Genomic DNA, 16,388 nt, shown 5'->3' on the forward strand with positions numbered 1-16,388 from the left:
CTTTTTCTAGTGAGTTGATCTATCACTGGCTGAGTCTACCTAAGACGGATGGGTATCCTAACATTTTCAATTACTCTAAGGTTTTCTACCTTTCAGCGTATTCAATAATTAGACAGCACCAACCCCCAGTTTCTTTTGTTCTACCTGAAAGAAATGGATTAAGCATAACTTACTGGAAATCTGAGTCCATTAGTAACTTCATTTGTTGCCTCAAAAATTATATCTAACCAGAAGTTAAGCCGTTCTTGCCTGGGTGAATGTTCAATAATAGGTTTCTTGAAGCGCTGAATTAATAACAAGTTCTGAACTAACGATCGAAGGTACCTGGAAAAATCACCAGCATCGATAAATCAGATCCAAGAAACGGAATTCCATTCTACTCCCTTTAAAAGAGGTTTCCCAAAAGCTTCATTTATTTAAATTCATATTGTGTAGTGAGTGATTCTTAATACTTAATTAAAAGAAACCCAAAGAGCGGGCAAAATAAGTTTGTCCAACAAAATCATACAACGTGGCTTTTTACCAACATTGGGCAAATGGTAATCAAAGTGTACACACTGGCAAGCATATGCTAATGGTCTTAAAAACAAAAGCATGCAGTTTGAAATTTAAAGCAATTCCAAAATGGCAAAATTTCAAACTCAGTCTTTTAAAATTTTTATTTTTTAATATTTTTTTAAATTAACCTTTTTTGAAGTAATTGTAGATTTACATATAGTCATAAGAAACGATACAGAGAGATCTCGTGTACTCTTGGCCTGGTTGATACCAATGATGACAGCTCATACAATTCTAGAACAAGATCACAAGCAAGATATTGAAATGGATACAACTAAGATAGAAAATGTTTTCACTGTCACAAGGATCCCTCATGTTTCCCTTCTACAGCCACACTGCTTCCCTCCCATCTCTCTCCTCTCCTCCTTGACCCCTACCAATCCTCAATGTGAAACTCATTATGTATTTTTTTAATTAGATCTGACCAGGTAGAATTTGAAGTTATGAGGTCTTCAATCTCATCATATCTTTACTGTCTTCAAGCAAACTGAAGTGTTTGAAACACAGCTGTTAGGCAGTGGTGGTCACATGCTCTCTGCTAGTGAAGGGGGATGGTTGAGCTGAAAGCATCAGAGTATTATTTCGTCCTTTGAGGATAAAGTCTGGAGCTGTCCTGGGAAGGCAGGTCAGCTAGACTCTGACTGACTTGCTTGGGTACTCTGCACTGAAGGAGTCACTCATTAGGCTTGGGTTGTCCCAACTTTTTAACATTCCAGAGAAAGGTCCGGTCCTTGACTAGCTTTTGGGACATCACCTTTAAGGCCTTGGGATATCCAGCCTGGTAAGAATGCTTTTGTTTACCAGGGGCCTTGGGCCATGCCAGAAAGTTCATGCTAACAACAGGTTGCATGGTGGGGGCCTTGGGCCATGCTGTATCAGTGTCATCTCCAGAGAGGCTGGGGACTCTGACTAAGGTCAACTATGCGGTTGCTCCATACCTGTACAACTGACCTCCCCAGAAAACCCTGGACACCAAGACTTGGTGGGCTTCCCTGGTTGTCAATACTTTGTGCATGTTGCCATACATCGTTGCGGGGAAAACTCAGCACGGTCTCTGTCACTCCACTGGGTGAGGACAGCTGGAAGCTGGTACCTTGTCTCTCCTGGACTCTGCCCTTTGTGCCTTTCGTCTTTGCTGATTTCAAGCTGTATACTTGTCTTATAATAAACCTTAACCATGAATACAACAGCTTTTCAGAGTTCTGTGAGTTCTTCTAGTCAATCAGGAACCTCAGGGCAGTCGTGGACCTACAATATTAGGTCCCAACAGTGTAAGTCAGTGTAGGTGCTGACGTAATGAGAATGTATTCAAGGCTCAGCTGTCACCTCCATGGAGTCAGCTCTGTCTGGCAGGGTACAGCAGGGCACCCTAAAAGTAGAATTCTGGAAAAAGCAGCTGCTCCACGAGGGCTGGAGGCTCTGCCTGCCTCCTTGCTCACAAAGCCTCAGAAAGATTTCAAGAGGTTGATACGGTTTGGGGATCAAATTTAGGTCCTTCAGACTGGGAAGAAATGGGGTCCAACTAAAAATAACTGAAGAGGCTCTGACCCCTGGGAGTCCAGATTGGCCCACTGAGCTGGGAAAGAACAGGGGGCAGATGAACATGGGTCACTGAAAGTAAAAAGTATTAAGTTATGCACGTAATCCAAATGCATTTTAGACAAAAAAGAAAAACAGAGATGAGGGGGAAAAAAGATTAAAAACTTCTCCTAAGGCTACCTCCCTGAGATAAGCACTGTCAATATTTTGGAAAAAATTCGTTGATTACTTACACAGGTATCGAATGAGCATCTATTCTGAGACTACAGGAAGCAATGACAGACTGACAACTCTCATGGAGCTTCATGCCTACTGGCAAGTCAGCTGTTGCCCACCCCTCAGAGACCTTGCCCAGAGTCACATACCGAACAGATTTTTCATCAAAAGGAGTCCACAGAGAAGAGTGGTTCTCAAAGCATGGTTTCCCAGACCAGCAGCGTTAGCTTGTCATCTGTAGGTGCAATTCCCCAGGCCCCACCTTAGACCCTTGGAACCAGATATCATAGGGGTGGGGCCCAGCAATCTGTGTTTTAATCAATATAGCTGATTCGGATACATGCCAACGTTTGGGAACCACTGACAGAGAACACTATACCCTGCCATTGGCTCTTCTTATTCTGGGACAGACCATGAACACACATCCATGTCGCCCAGTGTTCTTTGTGGCACATTTTAATGGCTCCATAATGGGCTAACCTGGGGCCAGTGCTGTGGCACCACTTTCTTGACCATATCTTGGTCTTTTATTTTAGTTCCAGTTTCCATTTGTGATGCATGCCACTTTCTTGGTGTGCTTTCAGCTTTACTACCTGCTTTCTGACAAATACATACTAGTACCAAAGAATGTTTTATTCTTGAGGACCGAGAGGACCTGAAGAAATTTTTTTAAGATTTTATTTATTTATTTGACAGAGAGAGAGACAGCGAGAGAGGGAACACAAGCAGGGGGAGTGGGAGAGGGAGAAGCAGGCTTCCCGTAGAGCAGGGAGCCCGATGCGGAGCTCGATCCAGGACCCTGGGATCATGACCAGAGTCGAAGGCAGATGCTTAATGACTGAGCCACCCAGGCACCCCAGACCTGAAGAAATTAATAAGATCACGAGTCTCATCTTGGAGATCGAGCACATAGGGGCATATTCTGTACATGTATGTGCTCGTCTGTCTGTCCTTCCCTCCTGTCCCATAAACCCAAGTGAGCCTGCAGAGCTGTTCTTGCTGCTGTAACTTTGCGTTAATGAAGGAGTCAGAAGGAGAAACACAGCAATTGATATTTCTTTTGCAATTATAGCTCTTCTCCCTTCAGAACAAAGTCAGATACTGAGAGAAGGAACACACACACACGTGTGACTCACCAGACTGGAGGTTTCAGTTTGAACAACCTCTCAGCTGCCTGGACGGCCTTCCCGACATCACTGGCCAACATGCTGACGTTGAAGAACTGACCCACATCCCAGTAATTGTTCATTTTCTCCAAGCTCCCTTTTCTTCCCAACAAACTGTTTAGCCGGACACCTGAAGAATTTGAATTTTAGATGAAGTTATGCAAAATCTTTCTAGCTTCTTTCCTATTATGCAAGCCTTTAGAGAGAGGAAAAAGCATGCATTTTATTTTGGCTACTGTCTCAGGAGTGCAATCAGAGAGTAACTGTTCCTTTTGAAATAAAATGCTAGTTATTTGGAGATAATTTTTAATGCTGAATTTGGGTGACCAAAGCCTATCAGTATCCATGATCATAAATAGCTTTACCTATCTTCCTTAGTTCCATGGAAGTTTCAAATTGTTGTCCGGCAACTATCAGCAAAACTGCCAGGTTGATTCCTGAATAAAGAGATGACTGGAGCTCAAATCCTTTGCGGTACCTGTAATGACAGACCCGCCAGATTCTTATCATTATGGTAGAAGGAAAAAATGATAAATAATGGCACAAGCCGACCTTCTCATGAGCTCTTTCACCACCTATGGTTTTCCAGGCCCCCTCCCCCTTTACAAACAGCTACATCCAGCACTCAAATAGCTTCTTAAAAATGTTATCATCATAACACTAAGGAGTTAAAAAAATTTTCTTCATCAGGTTTATATTTTCATGAAAAACCATGATCACTGTATGAAAGGAGGACATTAAAGTGCACAAAAGAAATGTAAAATCTTTTATAACCCTACCCACAAAAGGAGACCACAATTGGATGTCCAAATCTCATCTTAAAAGTGAGACTCCATTTGTACATGGAGCATTTTTTATTACAGAGCAATTCCATCAATTGTAGGCTATTACTCTGCAGGCTGTTTGTTTGCTTTTATCACAAAATGGAGTCAGTTTTCCCTGTAGGAAGCGGTGCTGACAGAACCCTGGCCCCAAGATTGCTCGGAGAGTCGTGGCATCAAGTGGGAGAAGGAGCAGGGATCTATTCCCCCGGGGTAAAGAACTCTATCCAAAACAGAGAATACCATTTTTATTCCATAAGTTTAAAGAGTGCTATTTTAGTTCTCTTACTATTTTTTTTCCTATACATAGAAAGCTGCTTTCCCTTCCATAAGCAAGTAGGAATATCATAACCAGGAAAAAAAAGAATTTGATCAATGAAGTAATGACAATGAAATGTCTTTAAGTGGCACAGTTCAGAGCAAAGACTTGTAAACCAGGAGGAATTTGATCACTTGTGCAACAGCAAGAGAATTAAACACCAAGAAAATATTCATTGTGGAAGGGAGAACCTATTATTTAAGTCAGTTAAATTTCAGTTTTATGAACTTTGGGGCGTAACACTGAGTACGCTAAGAAAGTTGTTTCAATCCCAGCCAACAAAATTCCAATAAAATTGAACCCCATCCCAGTATGTTTTGGGGATTTTCAATACCACATCCTATGGTATTTGATTTTTTTCCCCACCTTCTTTTACCATCAACAGTTATCTGGGAAGAGGGTGGACTTCTCTCTGCCTCTCATCCATAAATCCAACAGGCCCAGCTTAGGGGCTGACGAGCCTTGAACGTGGAGTCAGGACTGCAGTCCCAGGTTTGCCTCTTCCCAGCCCCCTGCCTCCCTGAGCCACATGTTCTACCTCAGTACTGGAGAGCCTGGGTTAGATGACCCCAAGGTCTCACCAGAGCTGACATCCCAGAAGACTAGGCTTCATTTGCCCCCTGGACCCACCACCTTCTGAGGTGGATGGAGAAAGGCTCCTAGGACTTTCTTGAAGGAGCCACAGGTAGTCATCTCCTGACCTGAGGGCTGAATTCCTGGCCACTGTGGTGGGAACACAGCTTCCTATTTCGGCCCTACCCAACATTAACTTCCCTTCAACACCCTGAGTGACCCCTAGCACAACAGTGCATCAGGTACCACTGGGGATTTACTAAGAATAAAACGGGGTCCCTGCCCTCCACAAAACTATACTATGGTGGAGGTACTAAGATCCCCACACATAATTAGTGAAATTAGGGAAAATACAAACCTGAGTGTGGTAAGTATCCTGAAACCACACAAATACAAGTCTAGAGGGACTCACAGAAGATATGTGGGGCCCCCCCAGAATCCTAAGATATGGCATGAAGATGGACAGGCATACAGTGGCAGTGACTCAGAAAGGAAACACCCAACACAGAAAAAGGCAGGAGCAGAGATGGGAGCCTGCGGAACTCCCAGGAAACTTCAGTTCAGTTGGACATAGATCAGGTAGTGGGAACCGGGGCTCAGGGTGGGTTGGAGAAAGTCTGCTGAGCACCTAGAATGGTGATCTAAGAGTCTGAATTTTTTTTAATAGGGAATGGAGAGCCACAGTGGGTCTTTGAGCTTTAGGAGGAATAAGGAATGGTGGTTCAATCTATGAAGGATTGACTTTAGAGACACTAAAAAGAGAGCCTACTTGGGATATTGTGAGAACATTCATGGCAAGAAAGTAAAAAAAAAAAAAAAAAAAAAAAAGGGACCAACCCAGGGTGGTGGAGAGGAGAGTGAGGGAAGACGCGGAGAAGGGCTGAATTGGGACCTGACCGTGCAGCGAGGTGAGTGAGTGAGTTATCAAACATTCACAAAAAGTGTAAGTGTAGGAGGCCAAAGAATGGTAGTAAGAAAGCAAGGTACTGGAAGCCATCCCATGTGGAGAGAAGAGGACGTTAGCCTTGGATACACTGCATCTTAAAGAGCAGCACCACCTTCAGGTGAAACAAAGAGGGGGTGATGTGGGGCCAAAGCTCAGGACACAGTTTGGGTTGGAGATAGGCTAATGGTTGCAAGGTGTGAGAGTGACGGGGATCACCAGGGAAAAGAGTGGATGGTGAGAAGAGGGGAGAGGATAGAGCTGGACAGAGCCGGACAGAGCTAGAGGAGGAGAGGGAAAGGGGAGGCAGTTAGAACTGAGGGCGGAGCAGTCATGTCAAGAGCTCCTGTGACACAAATGGATGAGGTAAGCTGTTGGCTCCACCTTCAACTGACATGTCTAGCTTCTGACGTCTCCTCATTTTCATCACCACCACCCTGGCTCAAGCTACCACCAGCTCTTCCCTGAATTACTGCAGTCATCTCCTAGCTGTTCCCTACTTCTGCCCTTGCCCCTGTGCTAGGTTATTTAATAGCCACACATCCTCCTCATCCCACTACATGTGACTTTGTCATTTCTCCCACCCGTGGCTGGAGTCCAGTTCTCCACCCCCTTGAATTTGGGCTAACCACGCGATTTGCTTGTGATGTGACGAAGAGCATGCGGCAGAACTGACCTCCTGGGAGCTCTGGAGCTGAAGCCTCAGAGGCTTTTGCAGCTTCCACCTTTACTCTCTAAGAATGCTGCCCACCATGTAAGAAAGCTGGTTGGCCAGGATTAGAACCACAGGCAGAGAACGGAAGTGCACTACCAACATCCAGCACCAGCTGCCAAACCTGTGTGAGGCCATCTTGGACCTTCCAGCCCTGCTGAGCCTTCAGCTGACCTCAGTTTTAGGAGTGAGCCCAGCACTTTAGGAGTGGAACCAGCCGAGGAGCGGCCTGGCCAATCCACAGAATCATGAAAAACTGTAAATCACTCTCTTAAGCCACTAAGTTTTGAACTTGTTTGTTATGCAGCGAATGATAGCTGATACAGCCCCCGGAAATGTATTCTTTGCATAACAGTGAGAGCACGCTGGTGAAAGACACGTTGGATCTCGTCACTGCTCTGCTCAGAGCACTCTGATGTTATATCATCTCGCTCAGAGTCCAAGGGTCTTCTCCTCTCCCCTTTCCTGCCTCTCTCCCCTCACTTATGCCTCACCATCCTGAACATGCCCAGCAAGCTTCCCCCTCCGGGTTGTGGCACCAGCATACAGTAAACCTTCAATCAACATTTGTTAAATGAATGAAGGAAGGAAGGAATGAACAGCTCACTCAGAAGATAATGCCCTGATGGTGGTAGAACAAAATTCTGGAAGGAGTAGCAGGGAAGGAGCATGCTGATTCTCCTTCCTGCCCCTATAAATGAGTGAACTTGTGGGAAGAATGTCACCACTACAAAAACCTGTTTCTAATGGTTTCCTTTCAGAAAAAGGCATCTGGAAATTCCCAAACCATATTTACGCCTTTTTTTCCCCCACTGCCGGCAGACAGGCAGGCAGGCAGGCAGATACATTGATAGGGACAAGACCTGGATCCTTAGCCTCTGCAATTCTGTTCTTTGCAGAGATGTTCATGCTACTGACTAGGATGGAGGGTTTACCACTCAATGGCGTTGTCTCGGCTGGTGTCATCTTTGCAGTCTGAATCCAAGAAGATGTCCTTGTAGATCCTCCCACACAGGCAGAACATGTCGGGGGCCGGGTGGTCACAGCTCTGCAGAACCTGGAGCATGATCTGCAGAGCCTTCTCGCGGTCGCCTGCATTGTTTCTCCTGAAAGATTTGTGTGGTAAGATCACACATGTCTGAATTAAGACGCGGGAGTATATATGTGCTTGTTCTGTGAAGGGCTGGTAAAAGGATGCTGTGCTTTAGCAGGAAACAAAATCTAACTCATTTTTTCATGTTCAAATATAACAACTGCTTCAGACCCACACCACAAAATCGCACACTGTCACAGTCCCTACTTGGTCCCTTCTCTCAACGAGACCTAGACTGTGGATGAAAGCAAATGCAGACAGATGTGTCTGCAAAGAGAAAAAATAACACGGCAGCCTCCTGTAGCTAGATGAACAGCAAGGATTTCAGAAGCTAAGCCTGAATCATGATGATCACACAGTTTGACAAAAGATTCTTCTGGAAAAGCAGCAGGGCCTGCAAATTCAGAAAGCCAAGGGAAATTTATTTCTTGATCTGTGATGCCTTGCCGTCCTCAAATGGGCCGAGACCCTAGCAATCCCTGTTTTCCGGTCTCATGTTATATCCACCAGAGAAGAACATTTTGAAAATTATTTCTATATTCATGTATCAGTCTTCTCTCTTACTGGATTATATGGTAAAAATTTTTATTTTCCACACAGGTAGTGGATTCCTCAGACCGTTGTTAAAATAATCTTTGCCACAAAAAACCTGAGTTTGTGACTGTGAAATATTATGTCTTCCTGTGAAGGTATGGAAGCAAATGCCCAGCAGTGGTGGAGACTGAGGAAATCAACTATGGCTAATGATGTTCATTTTATAATATAAAAAATTAAACACCTGTAAAAAGAAGTAATTTCTATATAGTACTGCTATGGAGTGATCTCTAGAATATATTATTAAGACGAGAAGGCTATGTATTGAATACTGTGCACAGAAACCTACCTTTTTATTTAAGCAAGGGGGGGGATGTGAATAGAGATATGTACCTGCTTTTATTTTTTCAAAATGAAAGGATAAACCCAAAGGTAATGGAAGTGCCCACCAACAGGTGGAGGGAGAAAACAGGATGAATGGGACAGGAAAAGAAATTCACTTTTTGTAATTTGACTGAAACTACGGGAGTTTTTTACACAATTATAAAAGAAAATGAAATAAAAAAAATTTAAGTGTTCCCTAAAAACACCATTTGCCAATAAATACCATTTGAGTTTGTGGCTGCAGCAAAACAAATGAACCTCTGCATGTGGCTGATGGCTTACCCACCAAAGAGAAACTAATTCACGTGATTTTTAAAACACAGCAATTTGACCATATTTTCTTAAGAGGATATAACCTAAGGAGAAAATATAAATGCCAAGAAATCTTAAATAGTTTCCAATAATCATATTGTTAGTGATAATAATGGTACTGGTATTTTGAAAATATTACATATTTGTAGTGCAGAATACAACGAAATAATGAGGTTAGTATCATTAGGAACCAGAGATACGCATAAGAGATAAATAAAATCCAAGAAATTCATTAAAAATCCTACGGTCCTAAGTTTGAATTGGAACATCACTATGAATTCACCAAGTGGTTTCCCTAGCTCTGTCTACTGACAAGGACCAAAACAATGACCAACTCAGCAGCAATGAGAACCCCCAAGCCCTGATCGGGGTCTATAAATACCATGTCTCACTACACGGAACCAGGACTCCGTGGAGGAATGGCTGACTCAAGATAGGTCTAACATGATCCTGGAACATCTTAATACAAAGACACAAAGAAGCTACTAAGCTCATATGAAAAAGACTCAGGAACCAACAAGAATCAGTTTTGGGCCAAAGAGGGGACAATGTGAGCGTTAGGAAGAACAATAACTATAAAGGATTAAAACATATCAACTGTATTAAAATGATGAAGGGGAAACCTCTATACCAAAAAAGACAAGCGTCTTATCAACCAAATGCTATGTATAGACCTTGTCTGGATCATGACTCAAACAAACCCACTGTAAACATAAAACTAAAGTCAGAGAGGTAACTGGAAAATGTCAACACTCATACTGAGGAATTATTGCTCATCTTGAGGTATAACACAATCGTGACTCTGTTTTGTAAAAGTGTCCCTCAGACAACACTGAAATCTCTGTGGATAAAATGGCACGTCTTGGCTGCATAATGCATCTGGTGTTAGGGTACGAGGGAGTGGGTGCGGTGAGCAGGAAACAAAAATGACGTGCAGGGGTAATTATTGAAGTGGAGAAGGGTTACATGGGGGTTCACTGCATTATTTCCTACTTTCGGCTGTGTTTGAAAAAGTCCATCCTGACTCAACAATTCCACTTCTAGAATCTGTAATTTAGAAAAACTCTTATCTATCTTCAAGAAGTTTTGAACAAAGATGTTTATTACGGCTTTGCCCCTAACAATGAAAACCTGCAGATAACCCAAATGTCCTTTAACATATGAATGGTAAAACATATTTCGTAACAACCAAACTATGGAGTATCATGCAACCCTTAGAAAGAGGCAAGTCTGTATGTAATTATATAGAAGAATTTCCATAAAGTTCATGGAAAAAATTGCTGAACAAAATGAACAGCACAATCCTATTCTTTGCACTCAACACTATTCACATACAGTTTGTGTGCAGAGACAATGCCTGGAAGGATACACATTAGATTGTTCAAAAAAAATCATTGCTGGGATTTGTACAAGGTGTTCTTGTGCATGTTTTACCAGTAACTATTCTAATAAATGAATAAAGAGATTATTCTTTTTAATTTCTTGGCAATTTTACAGCAGGCTCTTTTATGTTTTCTTTCTGAAGGACCTGTACCTCATAAAACTACTGCATCATTCGAGAGACAGATTAGTACCTCAAACAGCTTTTCTCAACTGGGGATCTGCTAGCGCATTAAGCCCTAGAGAAAATTATTTGATTATCTGAGTGACGATTTTCTCCCTTCTCCCAAGTATGGGACTTAGGTAGCCCCATTCTGGATGCATAAGAGTTCATTCAACTGATACAATGGATGCCTTAGGGCATTAGGGTTTAATTCTCTGTGGAACCCAAACCGGGTTGAGAAGTGCTAATCTAGACACTTGGCATTCTTCTGGAAGGCTGCAATAATTAAGCCTGTACTACAACTCTAACTTTTTCTATTTTCTACCTTAGTCTTGTTCTCACACATTTGATCTCTACTCTCTTTGTCCACAGAATCCAATTCTACCAGCCTGCAAACCAGATCTCTTAATGAACAGCCCACCCATGATACCTTCTCATTTTTAAGAGCCAACAGACACCAACCCAATTCAAATTTACTGGAGCATTTAAATAATTTCTACGGTCTGTGGCAGGAAAATGCAAAAGATTAAAACTTTAATGAGGTACAAAATTTCTCCATCTGTTATGAGCCAACTTTTGAGGTGTGAAATATTCGGGATTCTGAAAAGAATGTACTTAACACTTTTAAATGCTTCATTACTGATCCGGGTTCGGGTTCGTTTGTTTGGTTTCCTTTGGACCATTTACAGCAACATTTCCCTTGAATTTTTTCCATTAACTTGAAACTTACCCTTGTTACTCAAACCAAAAGGTCTTCTTAGGATATATAAAAACCAACCCAAAAAACAAACATTTGCAAAAATTAAAAGCAAAGCAATTTTTGGCTTAAAAGCCACTTTAGGACAGGTGCTAAATAGCTTATCCCTTTAGTGGTTAATCATCAGTTTTCAGATCTGTTTATCATTTTCAGATCCCAAAGTATACATGAACAAGTCTATAGATAAAAACTCCCATGTTTAATCAGTCTGGCAACATGTTTCTGACAATAAAGCCATTTCACACATTAAGAGATAGATATGAATTAAGACAATGGGGGTTGCAACCTTGGCTTGCATATTAGAATCACCTCGGACACTTTAAAAACCTTTGCCTTGAGGTTGCACTTGAGACCAATTAAATCATTGTCTGGAGATGGGATCCAGGCATCAGTGTGCCTTATCCTGGATATTCTGATTCAGTAGGTCTGCGTCACTGCTGAATGCACTGACCGCTTCTCAGCCCTTGTCATATCTGACCTACCGGTGGCACTTGAGAGTTGAGTACTCCTTCTTCCTTGGGATCACTCTCATTTGGCTTGCAGGACACCACACACTCCTGATTTTCTTTCTACTTTAGTCTAATTTTCTGGCTTCTCTTCATCTCCCCAGTCTTTTAACACTGGAGTGTCCTTAGCACAACCCCTGGACCTTGCCTCTTTATCAGTAACTACACTAGATCCCTTGGTGGTATCATCTAGGGTCCTGCTTTTTCAAACCATCCATATTCTGATGACTCCCAAATTCCTATCTCCAGCCCAGAGCTCTCCCCTAAACTCCAGGTTTACATATACACCTGCCTTCCTAGCATCCCACCTGCATGTCTAATACCTCAAACTTGATGTGTCCAAAACTCAACTGTTGATTGTCCTATCAAAGCTGTTCTTCTCCACTTTATTTAATAATGCTCAGTCCAGGGGCGCCTGGGTGGCTCAGTCATTAAGCGTCTGCCTTCGGCTCAGGTCATGATCCCAGGGTCCTGGGATTGAGCCCCGCATCGGGCTCCCTGCTCCTCAGGAAGCCTGCTTCTCCCTCTCCCACTCCCCCTGCTTGTGTTCCCTCTCTAGCTGTGTCTCTCCCTCTGTCAGATAAATAAATAAAATCTTAAAAAAAAAAAATAATGCTCAGTCCACTCCTCGTGTTTTTCATGCCAAACACTTTGGAGTCACGCCTCATTTCTCTAACATTTTTTATTCAATCAAAAAATTCTTTATTTTCAGCCATATCCAAAAATAGCCTGCTCCTCATGACCCCCACCATTACTACCCTGGTCCAAGTAACCATCATTTCCTGCTTCCACCCTCACCCCTCTACAATCTATTCTCCACACAGCAGAGTGATCCTGCTAAACACTAAGTCAGACCATGTCATTCCACTACTCAAAACTCTCTATGCAAATCATATATCTGATAAGGAGTTAATATCCAAAATATATAAAGAACTCATACAACTCATTAGCAAAAAAAAGGTCTGATTTAAAAAATGGGCAGAGGAGCTGAATAAACATTTTTCCAAAGAAGGCATAAATATGGCCAAGAGACACAGGAAAAGATGCTCAACATCACTCATCATCAGGAAAATGCAATTCAAAATCACATTGAAACATCACCTCACACTTGTTAGAATGGCTAAGATAAAAAAAAAAAAACAAAAACCCAAGAGATAACAAGTGTTGGTGAGGATGTGGAGAAAAGGGAACCCTCGTGCACTGTGGATGAGAATGCAAATTGGTGCAGCCACTGTGGAAAACAATATGGAGATTTTTGAAAAAAATTCAAAATAGAACTACCATATGATCCAGCAATCCCACTTCTGGGTATTTATCTACAGGAAACAAAAACACTCATCTAAAAGATATCTGTATTCCCATGTTCGCTGCAGCATTATTTACAACAGCCAAGACCTGCAAGCAACCCAAGTGTCCATCAGTGGATGAATATGGATAAACAATGAGGTATACATATACAACCGAATATTATTCAGTCCTAAAAAGAAAGGAATCGTGCCATTTGCAACATGGATGGATCTTGAGGGCATTATGCTAAGTGAAATAAGTCAGAGAAAGATAAACACTGTATGATTTCACTTATATGTAGAACCTAAAAAAGCAACCCAACCAAACCAAATCAAGCTCCCAGATACAGAGGACAGACTGGTCACTGCCAGGGGTGGGGGGTGGCTGAAATGGGTCGAAAGGTATAAACTTTCAGTTATAAAATACACGAGTCTTGGGGATGTAATACACAGCATGGTGACCGTAGTTAATACTGTATTCTAGATTTGAGAGTTCCATGGGGTATCTGGCTGGCTCAATCGGTAGAGCATGTGATTCTTGATCTCAGTGTCATGAGTTCAAGCCCCATGTTGGGCACAGAGCCTACTTTAAAAAAAAAGTTCCTAAGAGAGATCTTAAAAGTTCTTATCACAAGAAAAATATTTTTATTATGTGTGGGGATGGATGTTAACTAGACTTACTGTGGTGATCATTACACAAAACATACGTATATCAGAGCGTTATACACCTGAAACTAATAAAATCTTATATATCAATTATATCTCAAAAACAAAAAAAAACAAAACACCCTTCCAGGGTCTGGCTCCCATCTCAGAGCAAATGCCTATTTTCTTTCAGTGGCCTGCAAGATTCTAGAAGATCTGGCTCCCGGTTATTTCACTATCCACCCCCCGTCACCTACTCTGCTCCAGCTGCACAAACTTCCCTGCTGTTCCACGTTCTTCCCTGGAACCTTCTGGAATGTTCTTCCCCAATATATTTACACGGTATGCTTCCTCATCTCTTCCTCATTTTTATTTTATGTCATTCTCTCCTAAGTCCAGTCTTCTCTGAACACTCAGCTTATAACTATAATCTGCCCCACCAGCCTCCCTATCACCCTAACCTGTTTTAATAATTTTACTTAGTTTCTATCATCTCTCTCCACTTAAGAATGTAAGCTCCAAGAGGGAGGAATTTTTCTGTCTGGTCTGTTTACTGCTATGCCCCAGGGATTAGAACTTGGTCTAGCACACAGTGCTCAACAAATGTCTGTTAAATGGATGACCGAACATGAAAAGATCTTCATCCACTGACTGCCGAGTGAACACAGACAATGACAGAGCATCTCCTATATGGTCGTGTATTTTAGAAACCCTGCATTGTGACATAGTAAAGAGTATGTAAATGCACAGAAAACTGAAAGGCTATACACCAAAGTGGTGAGAGAGATTACTTCTGGAACACAGGTGGAATTAGAGAATAGAATTGTAAGGGACAATTGCTTTAAACATTCGACCCCCCGTTTTTCACAAAAATATATAAATGTATTTATTATTTATGCAGTAAGATACACAGAGTAAAAAAAAAAAAAAACAAACCACAACACTGGATTGGGAATCTACAGCTAGATTCTGGTTATTTTCATACCATTTACTACCTGTTTGAGTTTCGAGCAAGTTGCTTACCCTTTCTGTGCCTCAGTTCTTCATGTGTAAAGTATGGTTGACTTTGCTTACCTCACGAGGCGACTGTGAGCTACAGTGTGCCAGGGCTTTCATCGGTCACTAAGCATCCTGTCTGCCTGTCCGTCTTTCCTATATCATGTGTCTTTAAGAGAAAGTTCACAGGGTGGGAGACAGAGTTCCAAAAAATCTTTCTCCAAAGCAAGCACTCAGAATTAACAAACAAAACGTCTCACTAGACCAGAGCCCTTTCTAGGACCAATGCTGTCTTAGGTGGCCCATCAAAAACCATTTAAGAGATGCCTGTTTCCAATTAGAAGACCGAGAAAGTCCTTCCACTCCCCCGGCAACAGTCCAAGCCCAGACAATACATAAACTATGCCGGAGGGGAGGAAGAACTTCCTGATTAACTCATTCCAAAGAACAAAGAGCCTCTCAGAGGTGAGCAAAGAGCCACGACAGCTTCCACGCTGGGAGGCCTGCTCTAGGTACTGACAAATGGAAGAGCGAGTCTTTGACAGAGAAACTTCACAGGGACAAGGAGTAAATCAGCAAAGTTTTGGACAACAGCATGGGCTGATGGGACAGAATGGCATCTGGAAGGGTCCCCAAGCAAAAGCCTTTTGTGTTAGAATTCTCTTGCAGCAAACTCGCCCCCTATATTTTGCCAAGAAAGCCACGGTGCAGGAGAGGCTCAAAGTAGAAAGATACCACATACGTTATCAGAGCACTCAGACGTGGGTCCCTGCAAAAACGGAATCCAAAGACATGAGGAACAGCAACCCCAAATCCTCCTTGCTCAAATACTGACAAGACCAGAAAGGTCGCAGAGAGAGAGGAGTTAACGGAGTCCACGGTCAACCCAGCCATTCTCTAGGAGAAACACAAAAAAAATCAGTCATATGTGCTAACTGCCAGACCTAAGAAAGGGCTCAGTTATTCAGGATAATAAAACAAATTATACTTCAGTCTCCTCGGTTCTTTTAGATAAAATGTCTAGAATACAATAAAATTATGAGATGTGCATAGAAGAAAATGTGGCCCATAATCAGGATAAAAAATAGAACCTGAACCAGAAATGACTGTTACTAAAACTGACAGACAAGAACTTACAACTATTACAAATATACTGTTTATACATACATAACACGTATGGGTGAAGAATTAAGGTATTTTGGGAGAGAAATGGAAAATCTCAAAAAACAAATGAATAGAAATCTTAAAACTGAAATTTTAAAAAAAATGGCACTGAAAGGTCCTAACATCAGATTTGGACACTCTGAAAGAAAGGATCAGTGACCTGGAATATGGGTCAATCGCCATTATCCAAACTGGGGCTGGAAGGGCATGAAGGGGGCGGGGGTGACAAAAAAGTGCAAAAGGGAACTCTGAGGGATAGAACCTTCTGTCTCTTAATCATGGTGGTAGTTACACGGGTGTATTTATTTGGCTAAACTCATC

The 16,388-nt window shown here is 42.1% G+C and overlaps 1 protein-coding gene across 1 annotated transcript in view; it reads right to left on the bottom strand.

The window, feature by feature from the left end:
• The window catches only part of MAP3K15 (mitogen-activated protein kinase kinase kinase 15), a 119,990-nt gene that overhangs the window by 46,997 nt on the left and 56,605 nt on the right, over positions 1–16,388 (bottom strand). Inside the window, exons 7-10 of the mRNA XM_032389613.1 lie at positions 7,783–7,953; positions 3,845–3,957; positions 3,450–3,609; positions 174–324 (exon numbers count right to left, since the gene is read on the bottom strand). Of these exons, the coding sequence (XP_032245504.1) occupies positions 174–324; positions 3,450–3,609; positions 3,845–3,957; positions 7,783–7,953 (595 nt within the window). The remainder of the gene's footprint in view (positions 1–173; positions 325–3,449; positions 3,610–3,844; positions 3,958–7,782; positions 7,954–16,388) is intronic.

The sequence above is a fragment of the Phoca vitulina genome, unplaced genomic scaffold (assembly GCF_004348235.1).
Source record: "Phoca vitulina isolate PV1807 unplaced genomic scaffold, GSC_HSeal_1.0 scaffold55, whole genome shotgun sequence".
Taxonomy (NCBI): Eukaryota; Metazoa; Chordata; class Mammalia; order Carnivora; family Phocidae; genus Phoca; species Phoca vitulina.